The following is a 15,574-nucleotide window of genomic DNA, read 5'->3' on the forward strand; positions in this document are numbered from 1 at the left end:
AGGGGACACATACAAGCCAATAAATGAAAAGCATACAAAAATACTCTAAGGACATTTTATTAAAAAACAAAATCTTTGGCCCATATGTAATTACCTGCGAGTTTCTTCTAACTGGTGCGATTGCTGCGATTTAGCACATAGGGCCTAATTGAAGATTGATTGCAAAAGCAAAATCTTCCTCTAATGGGCAAAACCATGTGCACTGCAGGGGGAGTAGATATAACATGTGCAGAGAGAGTTAGATTTGGGTGGGTAATATTGTTTCTGTGCAGGGTAAATAGTAATACTGGCTGCTTTATTTTTACACTGCAATTTAGATTTCAGTTTCAACATATCCCACCCAAATCTAACTCTCTCTGTACATGTTATATCTGCACCCCCTGCACTGCACATGGATTTGCCCATTAGAGGAAGATTTTTCTTTTGCAATCAACCTTCAATTATGTTCATAGTGTAGAACTATTGCGGTGATAATTTAAAAGGCTGGTTTTTCCTTTCAAATTATTTCCACTTTAATTCTAAGAGCTAATTGCTGAAATCGCCACGGTGCGTGCAATTTGCAGTTATTACACCTGGGCCTCTCTCTGCTTTGCATGCTCTATAAAGTCGTTTGCAACCCAATATTCGTGAAAGTATCTTTTTTTTTTTTTGTCATGTGGCATTTCGTTGACATGTTAACTTAATGTTTTGCTTTGTTCTGGTGAATTTTCAGGGAATGTACCCAGCCAAAATAAAAAAGCTTTTAAGCAGCGCATCCTCAAACTGTTACCATGCTGCGGCGCTAACGTCACCCCCTCAGTCAGTGAAAGCAAGTGAAACTTTCTCATTTTTATTCTGTGTTTGTGTTATACAGTTATCGCTGCTTGTATTGCATGATTTTAAAGTGTACCCTATAGTGGAGGCAGCCATCTTTTGGGCTTTAGCAATTATTCACAAGCATGCAGCCTGTGGAAGTGATGGCCTTGGCAACCAATCAGATTCTGTCTATCATTTTCTATGATGCAATAGAGAAATGATAGCTAGAATCTCATTGGTTGATATGGACACCACCACCACCACTTTTCATTTTTAAAAGATTTAGAGTTAAATTTACTAAGATGGGAGTTCTATTTAAGATAGGATGTTGCCCATAACAACCAATCAGATTCTACTTCTCATTTATCTAGCACCTTCTAGAAGATAATACATGGAATCTCATTGGTTGCTATGGGCAACATCCCATCTTATATCGAACCCCTATCTTAGTAAATGTACCCCTTAGTAAATCTACCCCACAGTATTCACTAGGGACACCCAAAAGGGAGTGATGGACTTTCCTGAAGGGAAACTACAAGTCAGGGCCTCTGGAATGCATCACATTTTATTTTCGGTGCATCCTGGAGTGAGAGCAGAGAACGTGCTTATCATAGAGGTTAATGGTCTCTATAATGACAGGTGTTCTAGCTGCATCAACATTGTGGTATATGCAAGCAACAGAACTGGGCACAAACCCCAATTGTTTTACCCACTGTGTCTGAAGGCCTGATTCAGGGGTGCCCGCAGGTCATGTGCGGCTGCAATTTCTCACGGATACTTAAGGCCAAAAATATGCAAAAATGTAAGCATTCCCTTGTGCACAACCGTGCACCGGACTTGCAAGCCCTATGATGCCCAATATGCTTAAGTTCCCTGGTGTACCTTTAATGGGTGCAGTGTGTCCTCTCCGGAGTCCCACAGCAGTTACAGTGACTCTGAGCACTAGGTGGTGCGCATGTCTGTGGGAAAATGGGACGGTGGCCATTTTCCCGACATTTTGCGCATGTAGGGAAAATGATCTTAGATGCTCAGGACACCTCCTCTTTTTGTGAAGACCTCAGGTCACCTCCCAATCTCCACCCTGAACCGGTAGAGCACCTTATACACATTACGCCACAGTAGAGCGTCTTACACGCATTATGCCAGGTAGTGCCCCTTACACACATTACACCAGGTAGAGACCCTTATACACATGATGCCAGGTAGAGCCCATTACACATATTACGCCAGATAGAGACCCTTATACACATTATGCCAGGTAGAGCATCTTACACACATTACGCCAGGTAGAGCACCTTATACACATTACGCCACAGTAAAGCCACTTACACACATTATGCCATAGTAGAACGCATTACACACATTACGCCAGGTAGAGCCCCTTACACACATTACGTCAGGTAAGTCTGTGAGACTGTGGCTGAGGGCACTGACCTGGGCAGGGTGGGGGTACAGTCACTGTCAGGTACACATGCACTGTACTGCACCTGCTGCTTCTGAGGGCTAGGATGTCTGACCTGCCTGGCTGCTGCCTGCTGGACCCGTCCATCTCCTGGGTGAGTTCTCTGCTCTCCCTCCTGGCTCAAACGTTGCAGCTCCTCATGGCGTAGGGCACTGGAGTCCCAGGAGACACTGGCTGCATACAGAGCGGAACCCAGGAGGGGACGGAGCATGCGGGCGGGTAGCTGCAGTGCTGCCTAGCCATCTGCATGTATTAATAGTGTGAGGAGCTGAGCCAGGCATACGCCACCATGGGCAGACAATAGTGCGACGTGGCCCTGCGGGTACTGCCAAATGTTCGCTGCCCACACAGAATATGCGCTTTGTGCAAAGCACTTCCAGTGCTGCCCTAGTTACGGCCCTGCTGATTGCCACCCAGTCGCGGCCGCCCACTTCCCTAACAGTAACCCTAACGGCAACCCTAACACTATGCCTAATGATAACCCTAACAGGAACCCTAATGCTAATCCTAACCCTAAACCTCCTGGAAATGTTAGACATTATGGGGGGAATTCAATTGTTTGAAAAGTCGGTTGGGTGTCTATTTTTTCCTGTCTATTAGATAGGATAAACAGACACCCAACTGACTTTTCAAACAATTGAATATCCCCTTATGACATTGTTTACATATAGAGAGCATTGTCGACCGTCTTCTGTCGATATTGTGAATGTCAAAGTATGAAAATGAGACATAATGGGTGGAATTCAATTGTTTGAAACGTCGGTTGGGTGTATGTTTTTTCCTGTCTATTAATATAGGAAAAAAACAGACACCCAACTGACTTTTCAAACAATTGAATACCCCCCTATGACTGAATACCACATAAATGAGGCCAAATGTCTATAACCCAAAATGTAAATGATAAGACACAATACAAAATACAGATGGGTCCACGGTTATCTTGGCTAGTTTGCTGCGCCTAGGCACAACATGGTTTATTAACAAAAAACCTTCATCTATTGTTCTCAGCTGCAATACAATACAGAGAACAATACAGCAGGGGATTAAGTCCGACTGCCCAGTCTCAGTTAATCCTATTAAAGGGCAAGATAAACATGGACCCATCTGTAATTACAACATGAAGTTCAGTCAATGACACAATCAGAGACTCTTGTTTGAAAGGCTAACTCTGAAACGAGTTTTATTTTTATTCCAATGAAAGTTATGTATGAAATATAAACTGGAAACGTCCATAGTAATAGGGCAATCATGAAAAGCTAAAAAAAAATATTTCCTACCATAAAATGTCAACTTTATTAAGATGGAATTTGTAAGCAATACTGAGAACACTAGAGTACAAATGAGCTAACATGGAATTAGTCTAGGCTTCAATCTCTTTAGTGCTGGATTAGTTCCCTGGCACCATGTCGGAGAGGTGTCATATTCTGGGTCACACTGGTCATGTTACAACAATTATCTTGTTTACCGCACTTGCTGGCGCACACACCGTGAGGTTTAATCATGTTCTAGATTACAAGCCTGCTAATCCCTCCAGTACAACTACACAATAGTAAGCTGTGGCCCCAGCAGGAAGAGTAATACGTACAACGAACCTGTCGTTGATAAATCCGTGACCGTGCAGGAGTTCCTAGTTCGGTGACGCCAAAGTCCACTTCATTTAAAGTAAACCCGATCAGCGCTCTAGCACCTGAGCCGTAGATTGCGTTAGAGTCCGTTGTGTTTGTGCATCATTCTGTATGACCTTCACTTATTGGCCCGACTTGCTCTTGCCGCTGGATATCTGCTTATGGCCCGGTCTCCGGCTTGTTATACGTTCCTGAGTGTACCCATCAGGCGAGATGAGGTGAATGCCACCTGCGGGTTCCTTAAGACAAAGTCCATCTCTCTCTTGTAGGAGTCACTGGATGAAATCAGGGTTATTTTTGGGACTTTGGGTGTGGCTATGCTTTTTGAGATTCTGGGAAAGATTCATCAAACATCCTGCTGTGGACAAGCAGAGTTGTTGCCCCTTAGTAACCAACCAGTTTTTAGCTATCATGTTATAAAATGTGCTAGATAAATGATAGGTAGGATCTGATTGGTTGCTATAGGCAACACCTCCACGTGTCCCACGCATAAAAGGGTTCATCATCCAAAACAAACTCTGTACTCTGCAACAGTACGTGGTAGTGAAGTCCGCTCTTTCACTATGCAATGTCCTCAGACAATATATAGATAGATATTAGGATACAGAGATTGGAGAGTTTTCAGGGAACTGTTGCAGTATTGGATTTTTTTTTTTTTAAGGGGGGGGGGATTGTGACCATTGCAAACAAGGATTCTTCACTTAAATCCCTTATACCCACCAAAGTCCGGGGTCTGACCGAGGATTTGGTACACCGTTCCAAACCCGGTCAGAGCCAGGACAGACCTCTTTCACACCACAGCGCCAACCCGGGTTTATCCTGGTCGGCACTGATCACACAGAACCTGTGTGCAGGGGAACTCTTCTGCAGGTGCACCAGGAAATCCAGATCTCCCTATGACCCGGGTTGGACGACTGGGTGACATAGTTTGCACTGCCCCTAAACCAGGGTCCTTCCTGGGACCAACCCTGCAAGCTTACCAGGGCTGGATTCCCGGGTCACTAGGCCCAGGTTTTTTTCTTTGGACCCTTTTATACCACTTTTAGACTGAGCTCTTGACCCGGGTTATTGCCAGGTCAACTCGAGTCGCAGCTCAGTGTAAAAGGGTCAAACACCCAACCCCCACCCCGATCCAGTGACCCAGGAATCCAAACTGGGTGGCAATGGGTGGTTTGTGCCCCTGGTGAGCGTATGCAGTGATCTATCTGATTTCAGTTGGATGACCTGCATCAGGGGTGGGGCCGGTGCCAATGCAGACATGGTGCGGTTGCGCAGTATACAGGCAAGTGATTTTCGGCTTTACGTGTGGCTCAGAATCAGGCCAAATATCTGTACTGGTTTATAGTTGTTGGAATCTGGAACTGTACTCAACCTTGAATAGATATTTCATGCAGCTTTTATTTCTTCCAAGGCACAGCAAAGCAGAGTGTGACAGGTAACTCAATCAGCATGACCTCATCACAGTTGGCCGATGGAATGAGCCGTGAACTCATAACAGTTTCTACCAACTTCTTATACTAAAATAAGCATCCATCTATCTATCTATACAATTATCATGTGGTTGGTTAAGCTATTGCCCCTAAAAAGGGTAAATTGTACTAGCCTTAAGCAATCATATGTAATATCCATGCATGTGTCTAACCACGTACAATCCATGGTCACTAAGCTCTGCTTTTCTTTCGGTGCAGATGACTATCTGTTTCCTTTATGTAACTACCTCAAACAACTTTCCAGGTGTTACTTTCTCTAATTATTCCTTACAATACACACAAGCATAAGACATTTCTAAAGGAGCCCATACATCAGGCAAGAATTGGGACAATTCCCTGTTTTGCTGATGCCTGGCTCGGGTCATCGGCAAATCCAAAAAGTTGGAAATCCTTGTTTCAACCCAAAAAAATGATTGGAATTGGCGAGTCATGGATTTTTAACATGTGGAATTTTACAGATCCCTTGACAAATAGGCAATCATTGCAGTCCGCCAATTGGCGAATCGTCAGAATATGGGAACGATCTATAACTGTACTTTTTTTTTCTTTTTTTTGTAAGAAAGTGACACGCACACCAAAGTCACTTGTAAAATGCACAGAAGAAGAAACATCTTTCATACACCTAGTATTCATACCCTTGGTTCAAAACTCAACCACATGACAGCCATTCGTCTTTCCGAATAAGCCTCTTTTCACTAATTAACACTGAGACAGAGTCAAATTTGACCATGCTCGTAATAAAATGACTCCAGATGCCAGGTTCGTTGGGGAGGGGCAATGGACAGCAAGTTTGATGACTTTTAGATGTTAGATGGTATTAAGGTAATGACTCTGACTTGGCCAGTGAAGGACATCTATTATCTTCAACATAGACCAGTGTCTCTCAACCACAGTCCCCAACAGGTCACGTATTCAGATTTCTACCTGTGGAAACAAGTGGGATAGTTACTGACTCAGCAGAATAGATTAATGCAGTGGTTCCTAATCACGCCACCCTAGAGAATCAGAATTTTTTTCACGGCACCTCTAGGCCAAAAAATTTTATTCAGAAAGAAATATTAAATTAAGTAAATTGTGTTTATATGTCATCTTTAGGCTCAGTTATATGGAGAGGGACAGGATTCACTTCTGTTTGTCCTCATATTTTATGATTGGCAGCCACCAGCACTGGTTTTGCCTATTATATTGACCATAAATAATTTGAGTTGGTCCTGGACCACCAACCCAGGGCACCCCTGCAAGTTCCTCAAGGCACCCCAGGGTGCCGCGGCACACAGTTTGAGAACCACTGGATTAATGCATAGATTAGTGCATGACCTGTTGGGGGTACTTGAGAACAGTGGTGGATTCAGTGGGGGGCGATCAGGACGATTGCCCTCCATAAGACACAGGCCCGAGCCCCGGCCACTTACTGATCCTGCGCTGTGTGGTGCCAGGACCTGGCAATCAAAACGCGGACTCCTCCCTGCCGCCAGTCAGAAGCGCCTTCCTACTCAGCCTGCACCCTGCGCTCAGCCCATGCTCCTGGGACAGCATGGGAAGCTGATGCACAACCTTGCAGCAGTGCATGGACGCCCATTGCTGGTTCTCTGTGTCAGGGGCAGCTCGGATAGACCTCCTTTGCTGGATCCTGGCAGGCAGGCAAGCTGGCTGGAGGAGGAGGAGGAGAAGGGATCGGCTCCATCACCACTCCCCCACTCTCTGCATGTCCAGATTATCTTTTCCAGGACTGAGAAAGTGACGGCCCGCCTCCCAGGTAATCTGTCCAGAGTGTATGTATATTCAGATATCGGTCTGGCTGCTGTAGGGGAGGGGGTTGCTGCTTACTGCGGTAGCCGGGAGGGAAGGAAATCTGTGTCCGGGTTGGGATCACAGGCCGTGCTAAGCCGCTGCTGCTGAGGCATATATTGTTGGAGCAGTCTCTGACTGGCCTTTGCCTGGTCCGCAACAGCTGGCTCTGGAGTCACCTCCAGTGCCCACCGCCTGAGTGACTCCTGGGTCTGCCTGGCAACAGTTCTGTGCAACCCCTCCCAGGGTGGATGCGTCTTCAGGTAACTATTATCCCTCTGCACACAGAAGTGTCTGCAGCGCTCTCTGTGTCAGTCTCTATAGCTCACTATTATCCCTCTACATGTCACTGTTAATCCTATACACACCACAGTGTCTGCAACGATTACACTTGGACACAGATACTGCTGAGTGTACAGGGATAATAGTGACATGGGATAACAGTGATCTATAGAGGCAGCAACACAGAAAGAATGGTGCAGACACTGCTGTGCATGCAGGGATAATAGTGACATGTAGCAGTGTCTGCACCATTCTCTCTTTGTCAGTGTGGCTGCCTCTATAGCTCACTACTTTACATCTACATGTCACCTGAACCGGTGATTATCTGAAGCTGCTGTAGCTATCCTTTCTTTTGAAGTCTGAGGAGTGCTGCACGTTTGCTGCATTTGTATCATGGTTCCGTTGGTCCGTGGTAGGGGCACTGAGGCATTACATTGTCTAAAGTGGAGTGCCGGTTAAATTGAAATCCCTACGGAATTTCAAGTATAATCACAAAGAGATGACGCCACACACAGCCGCTCCGATCAAAAAGAAGGCGGTGGACCTCCTGCCATCACAGCCAGGTAGCGACAACAGGAGGCTTCCCTACTTTCTGCGACCACGCAGTAATTGCATCGCGATCGCAATTAGTGCGGGTCGCAGAGCGGGGGTGTGCAGGCGGTTAGCATGCAGGGCGGCCTTGCCCTGCGATGGGCGGGCTCCAGCATGCGAGGCAAAGGATTGCAAATTCTGATAAAAAGCAGAATTTGCAATCTTTACTAATTAGGGTCCTCCATCCTCTCCTGGCTGGAAATAGGTTGGTTAAGTGCTTCTATCTGAAATAAATAAATATATATATATATATATATATATATATATATATATATAAAATGCAAATACCACTGACTCATCACAAACTCTCCTGAACCATAAGGCTGTACTTCCTTGCCAGTGGCAGTTGCAGAGCAGTCCAATATATAGGAACTACACCCAGCAATGTTTGACAGTGTTTAGGGGTGGCAGTTGATGTGACTTCCCTATTTGAATAAGGGAGTGCTCTGCAACTGACACTGGCAAGGAAGTCCAGGGAACAGAGCATTGTGTCCTCCCCCTCTGCAACTTAGTATCACCGACACCATGCATTCTTTATAGCCCCGGCTGGGTGGGCTGTCTTTACTCTCCTCTGTGAGGGGGGAATTCCCAATGATCATATCACCCCTTTTAACATCTTTGTGGGTGGAATTTTGAAATATCCCTTCTTAGTGGGTGCGTACATCACAAAAGCAAGCTACTGTCCAAATTTCAAGTTCCTAGTCCTTATGGGTCAGGAGATATTGTGATGAGTCAGTGGTATTTGCCTTTTATATATATATATATATAGATTATACACTGCTCAAAAAAATAAAGGGAACACTAAAATAACACATACTAGATCTGAATGAATTAAATATTCTTATTAAATACTTTGTTCTTTACATAGTTGAATGTGCTGACAACAAAATCACACAAAAATTATCAATGGAAATCAAATTTATTAACCCATGGAGGTCTGGATATGGAGTCACCCTCAAAATTAAAGTGGAAAACACACTACAGGCTGATCCAACTTTGATGTAATGTCCTTAAAACAAGTCAAAATGAGGCTCAGTAGTGTGTGTGGCCTCCACGTGCCTGTATGACCTCCCTACAACCCACACAAGTGGCTCAGGTAGTGCAGCTCATCCAGGATGGCACATCAATGCGAGAAGTGGCAAGAAGGTTTGCTGTGTCTGTCAGCGTAGTGTCCGGAGCATGGAGGCGCTACCAGGAGACAGGCCAGTACATCAGGAGACGTGGAGGAGGCCAACAACCCAGCAGCAGGACCGCTACCTCCGTCTTTGTGCAAGGAGGAACAGGAGGAGCACTGCCAGAGCCCTGCAAAATGACCTCCAGCAAGCCACAAATGTGCATGTGTCTACTCAAACGATCAGAAACAGACTCCATGAGGGTGGAATGAGGGCCCGACGCCCACAGGTGGGGGTTGTGCTTACAGCCCAACACCGTGCAGGACGTTTGGCATTTGCCAGAGAACACCAAGATTGGCAAATTCGCCACTGGCGCCCTGTGCTCTTCACAGATGAAAGCAGGTTCTCACTGAGCACATGTGACAGACGTGACAGAGTCTGGAGACACCAAGGAGAATGTTCTGCTGCCTGTAACATCCTCCAGCATGACCGGTTTGGCAGTGGGTCAGTAATGGTGTGGGGTAGCATTTCTTTGGGGGGCCGCACAGCCCTGCATGTGCTTGCCAGAGGTAGCCTGACTGCCATTAGGCACCGAGATGAGATCCTCAGACCCCTTGTGAGACCATATGCTGGTGCGGTTGGCCCTGGGTTCCTCCTAATGCAAGACAATGCTAGACTTCATGTGGCTAGAATGTGTCAGCAGTTCCTGCAAGACGAAGGCATTGATGCTATGGACTGGCCCGCCCGTTCCCCAGACCTGAATCCAATTGAGCACATCTGCGACATCATGTCTCGCTCCATCCACCAACGCCACGTTGCACCACAGACTGTCCAGGAGTTGGCGGATGCTTTAGTCCAGGTCTGGGACGAGATCCCTCAGGAGACCATCCGCCACCTCATCAGGAGCATGCCCAGGCATTGTAGGGAGGTCATACAGGCACGAGGAGGCCACAGACACTACTGAGCCTCATTTTGACTTGTTTTAAGGACATTACATCAAAGATGGATCAGCCTGTAGTGTGTTTTTCCACTTTAATTTTGAGGGTGACTCCAAATCCAGACCTCAATGGGTTAATAAATTTGATTTCCATTGATAATGTTTGTGTGATTTTGTTGTCACCACATTCAACTATGTAAAGAACAAAGTATTTAATAAGAATATTTCATTCATTCAGATCTAGGATGTGTTATTTTAGTGTTCCCTTTATTTTTTTGAGCAGTGTACAATGTACAATATCTGAGAATGGTTTTGTCTATTTCAACTAATAGGATAGTACCTGATTTCTGTCTGCTTTGAGCTGGTGCAGACTTCATGTAATTTTGCGTATGGGGATGGTAAGACACAGCAAGGAATGCCTATAAGACATATGCACCTTCTCCGTCCCTTTATCTCATTAAAATGTTCGTTTGCAGAGATCTGAAATCTTATATCTGAGCTGCTCCACATATCTTCATTTGGAATTTCCCGTTCTCTCCCTCTGTTTGCCAGGACAAACTTCTGCTTCTCATCAAACCTATGCGCCCTGGCAGGAATCTAAATACAATTAGGGGGCATAGTGGACCCAAACGTTAATTGTGCTTCAGAGTGGCCATTTTGTTCTTCGCTAATTACCTCTAGTGGTTTTATATGTTTCTGTAACCATCTGTTTGTCTTTCTGCCAATGGGTGATTAGTTTCCTCCTGTTTGGCATCCGCTTGCAGTAGACTGGCATGTGCCCTGTTGCAGGTGGGCACTTTCCTGCACAAGCTGTTTTATAAGCTCCTCTATAAGGCGCCCATAATTTTATTGCGATTGACATAAACACTTCTTTAAGCTAGCTTATCAATAAAATAACGACACCACTAAAATAACGACACGGACACGTTAGCTGTAGTTAAAGGCCAGACGATATTTATTGATCGCTGACCTGTTCTTTAAACTATAATTGTAATTGAATTGATTTTATATTGGAGGATGGCAAAAGGACCAGTCGCTACCAGACACCAGCTCCAGTCCGTTGGATGAAATCCAACCACCAAGGAGGGGAGTACCCAAACCCCGCCTCCTTCCTGCATAACCCGCATTGTGCAGGCCTCACCACTCTTTTCTCTGGCAAACATTCGGTTCCCGCAGGGGAACGTCTAAATGTCCAACCGCAAGAGAAGGACACACCTGCCGTCCTTCTAAAGAGGGTGCCCCACAATGACCACTTATGCCCATCTGACCGATGGTTGGTAGCGACTTCCCGCCAATCTGGCTGTCAAGAGCCCACCGAGAAAGACAAGATGTAGGAAAATAAAAATAAAAATAAAATTATGGTCAGGGCGGGCGGGAGGGCATTCCAAAATGGCAAGAGGAAGCTGAGTCATATGATCATGGCTTATATATTCTTCCAAGACCAACCCCTACACCCTTGATGGACAGCCCTATGATCCTATAGGAAAATACCCAAGAACACACTGATCTGCCTAGCAACTGCTTAGTCATCAACAACCAATCACAAAAAATTGGACTCTTATATGGCTTCAGGCTTATGCAGCCTTCAGCTTCTTTAAGGCGCCCATAATTTTATTGCGATTGACATAAACACTTCTTTAAGCTAGCTTATCAATAAAATAACGACACCACTAAAATAACGACACAGACACGTTAGCTGTAGTTAAAGGCCAGACGATATTTATTGATCGCTGACCTGTTCTTTAAACTATAATTGTAATTGAATTGATTTTATATTGGAGGATGGCAAAAGGACCAGTCGCTACCAGACACCAGCTCCAGTCCGTTGGATGAAATCCAACCACCAAGGAGGGGAGTACCCAAACCCCGCCTCCTTCCTGCATAACCCGCATTGCGCAGGCCTCACCACTCTTTTCTCTGGCAAACGTTCGGTTCCCGCAGGGGAACGTCTAAATGTCCAACCGCAAGAGAAGGACACACCTACCGTCCTTCTAAAGAGGGTGCCCCACAATGACCACTTATGCCCATCTGACCGCTGGTTGGTAGCGACTTCCCGCCACAAAGGTTTAACAAACCGCCCCGCCATCCAAACCAATAAAAACCAGGAAAGGAGAAAGCTAACTAACAGGACCAGAACCCCAGGTAAGACAAAACCTGCAAAATTTCAGCCGGAGAAGACGGAACGCCTTCCCCCCTTGTCGAAACTGCGGCTGACGCAGTACCAGCAAAGGATGCCTGACCACCTAAAAGCCGTAACCCAAAACATCAGCTGTCCTATGCGCCAAGTAATGCCCTGCCGCCCAAAATTGTAAGGGTGGCCAAACCAGCCATTCCCATTCAACCTTTGACGGCTGCAAAAGAAAAACACCCTGAAATCATCACTGACAGACATCACATAGGAAAACCAAGTGCAGGTAACAGAACTAACCCAAGTGAAGGAGAAAACTCAAAAAACCTCCCGTGGACCAATTGTAATTAGGCCCCCTCGGAGGAAAATTTAAAAATTCACTTCACACCCTCGATTCCTGAACGCTACTTGTTCAAAAACCGACGGGTAAATAAGTTTTTGGGTTAGCACAACAGGCACAACTAAACATTATCCACATGCAGAAGGCTTCTAGTAAGCCTCCCTCCACGGAGCACCTCCTGAATAGCTGCCGTGGACGACCCTGTGGCTGCCGCACGGTAGCCACCCCCATCCGTATGGAATAGGACCTAAGAAGTATATCTCCAATGAACCACCCCTTGAATAACTGCCGAAGGGAACCCTATGCACGGCAGCCACCTCCCCCTCCACTAGGAATGGATCTGAAAAACAAATATACCTCCAGAGGACCCCCTCCTGAATAGCTGCTGCGGTGGACCTCGTGGCTGCCGCATGGTAGCCATCCGCAAGGAATAGGCCTAAGAAGTACACCCCCAACACTCCAGGTCCTGGACCACTGCCGCGGGGGACCCTGTGACTGCCGCCCAGCAGCCACCCCAATCCAAAAAGAACAGGACCTATAAGGAGTACCCTCCAACTCCCCAGCTCCTGAACAACCGCCGGGGAGGACGCTGTGGTTGCCGCCTGGCAGACTCCCCCCTCTGCACGGAACAGGACCTAACAAGTATACCTCCAATGTCCCAGCACTGGACCCCGCACGGGACCCCAATGTCCCAGCACGGGACCCCGCGGCCGCCGCATAGCAGCCACCCCAATCGGCCCGTAAACAGGACCTGCAACAAACATCCCCCCAGCGACCCTGCACCTGAAACCGCTGCCGTGGAGAACCCTGTGGCTGCCGCATGGTCAGCCTCCCCAGTCCACCGGGGATAGGCCCTATAATAAGCACACCCCCAAAAGCTCTGCTCCTCATCAGTTGCCGAGGATGACCCTGAGGCTGCCGCAAGGTAGCCACTCCAACACCGCAAGGAATAGGACCTAAGAGTATACCCCCAATGGCTCAGCTCCTGAATAGCTGCTGTGGGGGCCCCTGTGGCTGCCAAATTGCAGCTTCCCTCATCCGTAAGGAATAGGACCCAAGCAGTATACTGTTATGATTCCAGTACTTCTGACCAGAGGAGATCTTATGACAGAGGCCAGAGTACTGGAAGGAAATGCTGGTTACGGGAGCGGGAAAGCCTAGTAACCCCTGGCGCCCTAACTCCGTTGTCTCGCCCGTGTAATCAGAAATCCCCTGCGAGACTATGGTTGCTTAAGCCCATGGCAGCCGCGTTTGAAGGGCGGATTATGTCTGCCCAACTCCGATGCCCCCTCAGGTCTTAATGGGAGACAAAGGGAAATCCGAGACAGGGTGATAACAAGGGGCCCTCTGACTAAGCAACCAGGCCAGGGGCTACAAGCTAACTAACTTAAACCAGAAGTATGTGCGGACAAACCGCCAGGGAAAAGGACAACCAAAAATCCACTAATCCGTTACTCCTATCCAGCACCGCTGGATACCAGAGTGGATTTGTGGGAGCGGAATCCTCCGCAAAAAGCTCCGAAACACAATATAACCAAATAATAAATAGTAAGCGGTCAAGCCGCAACACACGGCTACGCCGCGACTCACGAACACCACAGGATGTTAAAGGTGCTCGGTCTGGACTCCAGGAAAAGATGACAACTTCCGAGTACTGGATCACTGAGGACAGGAACGACCGGATAGAACAGGACTGGAAAACTCTCTGCAACTGACACAGCAAACAGGAAGCTATTACCGGCGTCTGTGAGAAGTCCTGAGAGTGCCTTTAAATGGGAGCCCTCCAATCAGGAGCCAGACAGGGCTAATTACAACATGCCGTGCAGCTGCATGCTGCACGGCCAGGAACCAGTGAGGTGATTAACTTAGACCCAGCAACGGGGAACGCGGTCCGACAGTGGCGTCCCCGTTGCTAGGGTCTGTGCGGCTCCGTGCGCCCGGCGTCTAGCGTTGCTAGGGAGCCGGCGGCTGTCCGCATGCGGCGTCCCTAGTTGCTAGGCGCCGGGCCGCACTGACGAGCGGACCCTCGGCGCCTAACAGTACCCCCCCCCCTTGAGGAGGGGTCAAGGAACCCCTAAGGCCAGGTTTCTGAGGAAATTCTCGAAAAAATGCCCTCTTGAGCCTCGGGGCATGGAGATCCTTATCCAGGACCCAAGACCTTTCTTCTGGACCATAACCTCTCCAATGTACCAGAAAATAAAGCCGACCCCGGGACAACTTGGAATCGAGAACCTTCTCCACCAAGAACTCCTGCTGACCCTGTACATCTACTGGTGATTTCCCCTGAGAGACCTTTCGAGGAAATCTACTGGAAGAAACGTATGGTTTCAAAAGGAGCAATGGAACGTATTTCCGATCCGGAGAGTTCTTGGTAAACGTAACCGGAAAGCAACTGGATTGATTTTTTTTATAATATGAAATGGTCCAATAAATTTGGGGCCCAATCTGGCTGAGGTTTGTCGAAGTTTAATGTTGCGAGTCGACAACCATACCCTATCTCCTACTTTAAAAGTGCAAGGCCGCCGGAGCCTGTCAGAAATTTTTTTCTCCCGAAATGCCGCTTTTCTGAGAGCAAGGTGCACTTTTCTCCAAATGAGTCTGAGATGAGAGGTCAAGGTCAGCGAGGAGACAGAGGAATGTTGAAAAAAGGAATTAGCCCTGGGGTGAAAACCGAAAACTGTAAAAAATGGAGACACATTGGTGGAAGAATGACAGGCATTGTTGTAAGCAAACTCCGCCAAAGGAAGAAACTCGGACCAATCATTTTGGAGTTTGGCCGAGTACAAACGCAAATACTGTTTTAATGATTGATTAACTCGCTCAGTCTGCCCGTTGGATTGGGGATGGTAGCCGGACGTTAAAGACAATTTCATCTTTAATGAGGCACAAAAAGACTTCCAAAATTGTGCAATGAATTGTGGACCCCGATCAGAAACAATATCAGTGGGTAATCCATGGAGTCTGAAAACATGGCGGAGGAACAAAACTGCCAATCCCTGGGCAGATGGCAGTCGGGGAAGAGCA

The 15,574-nt window shown here is 47.0% G+C and overlaps 1 protein-coding gene across 4 annotated transcripts in view; it reads left to right on the top strand.

Moving 5' to 3' along the window:
• Nucleotides 1-15,574, top strand: part of KCNIP2 (potassium voltage-gated channel interacting protein 2) — a 652,480-nt gene that overhangs the window by 591,969 nt on the left and 44,937 nt on the right. The window contains exon 2 of one of the 4 annotated variants that reach the window (XM_063962382.1): nucleotides 713-808. The exons of the other annotated variants lie outside the window; for them this stretch is intronic. Within the exon in view, the coding sequence (XP_063818452.1) occupies nucleotides 713-808 (96 nt within the window). The remainder of the gene's footprint in view (nucleotides 1-712; nucleotides 809-15,574) is intronic. 4 annotated transcript variants of the gene reach the window in all.

Source organism: Pseudophryne corroboree, chromosome 3 (genome assembly GCF_028390025.1).
Source record: "Pseudophryne corroboree isolate aPseCor3 chromosome 3, aPseCor3.hap2, whole genome shotgun sequence".
Taxonomy (NCBI): Eukaryota; Metazoa; Chordata; class Amphibia; order Anura; family Myobatrachidae; genus Pseudophryne; species Pseudophryne corroboree.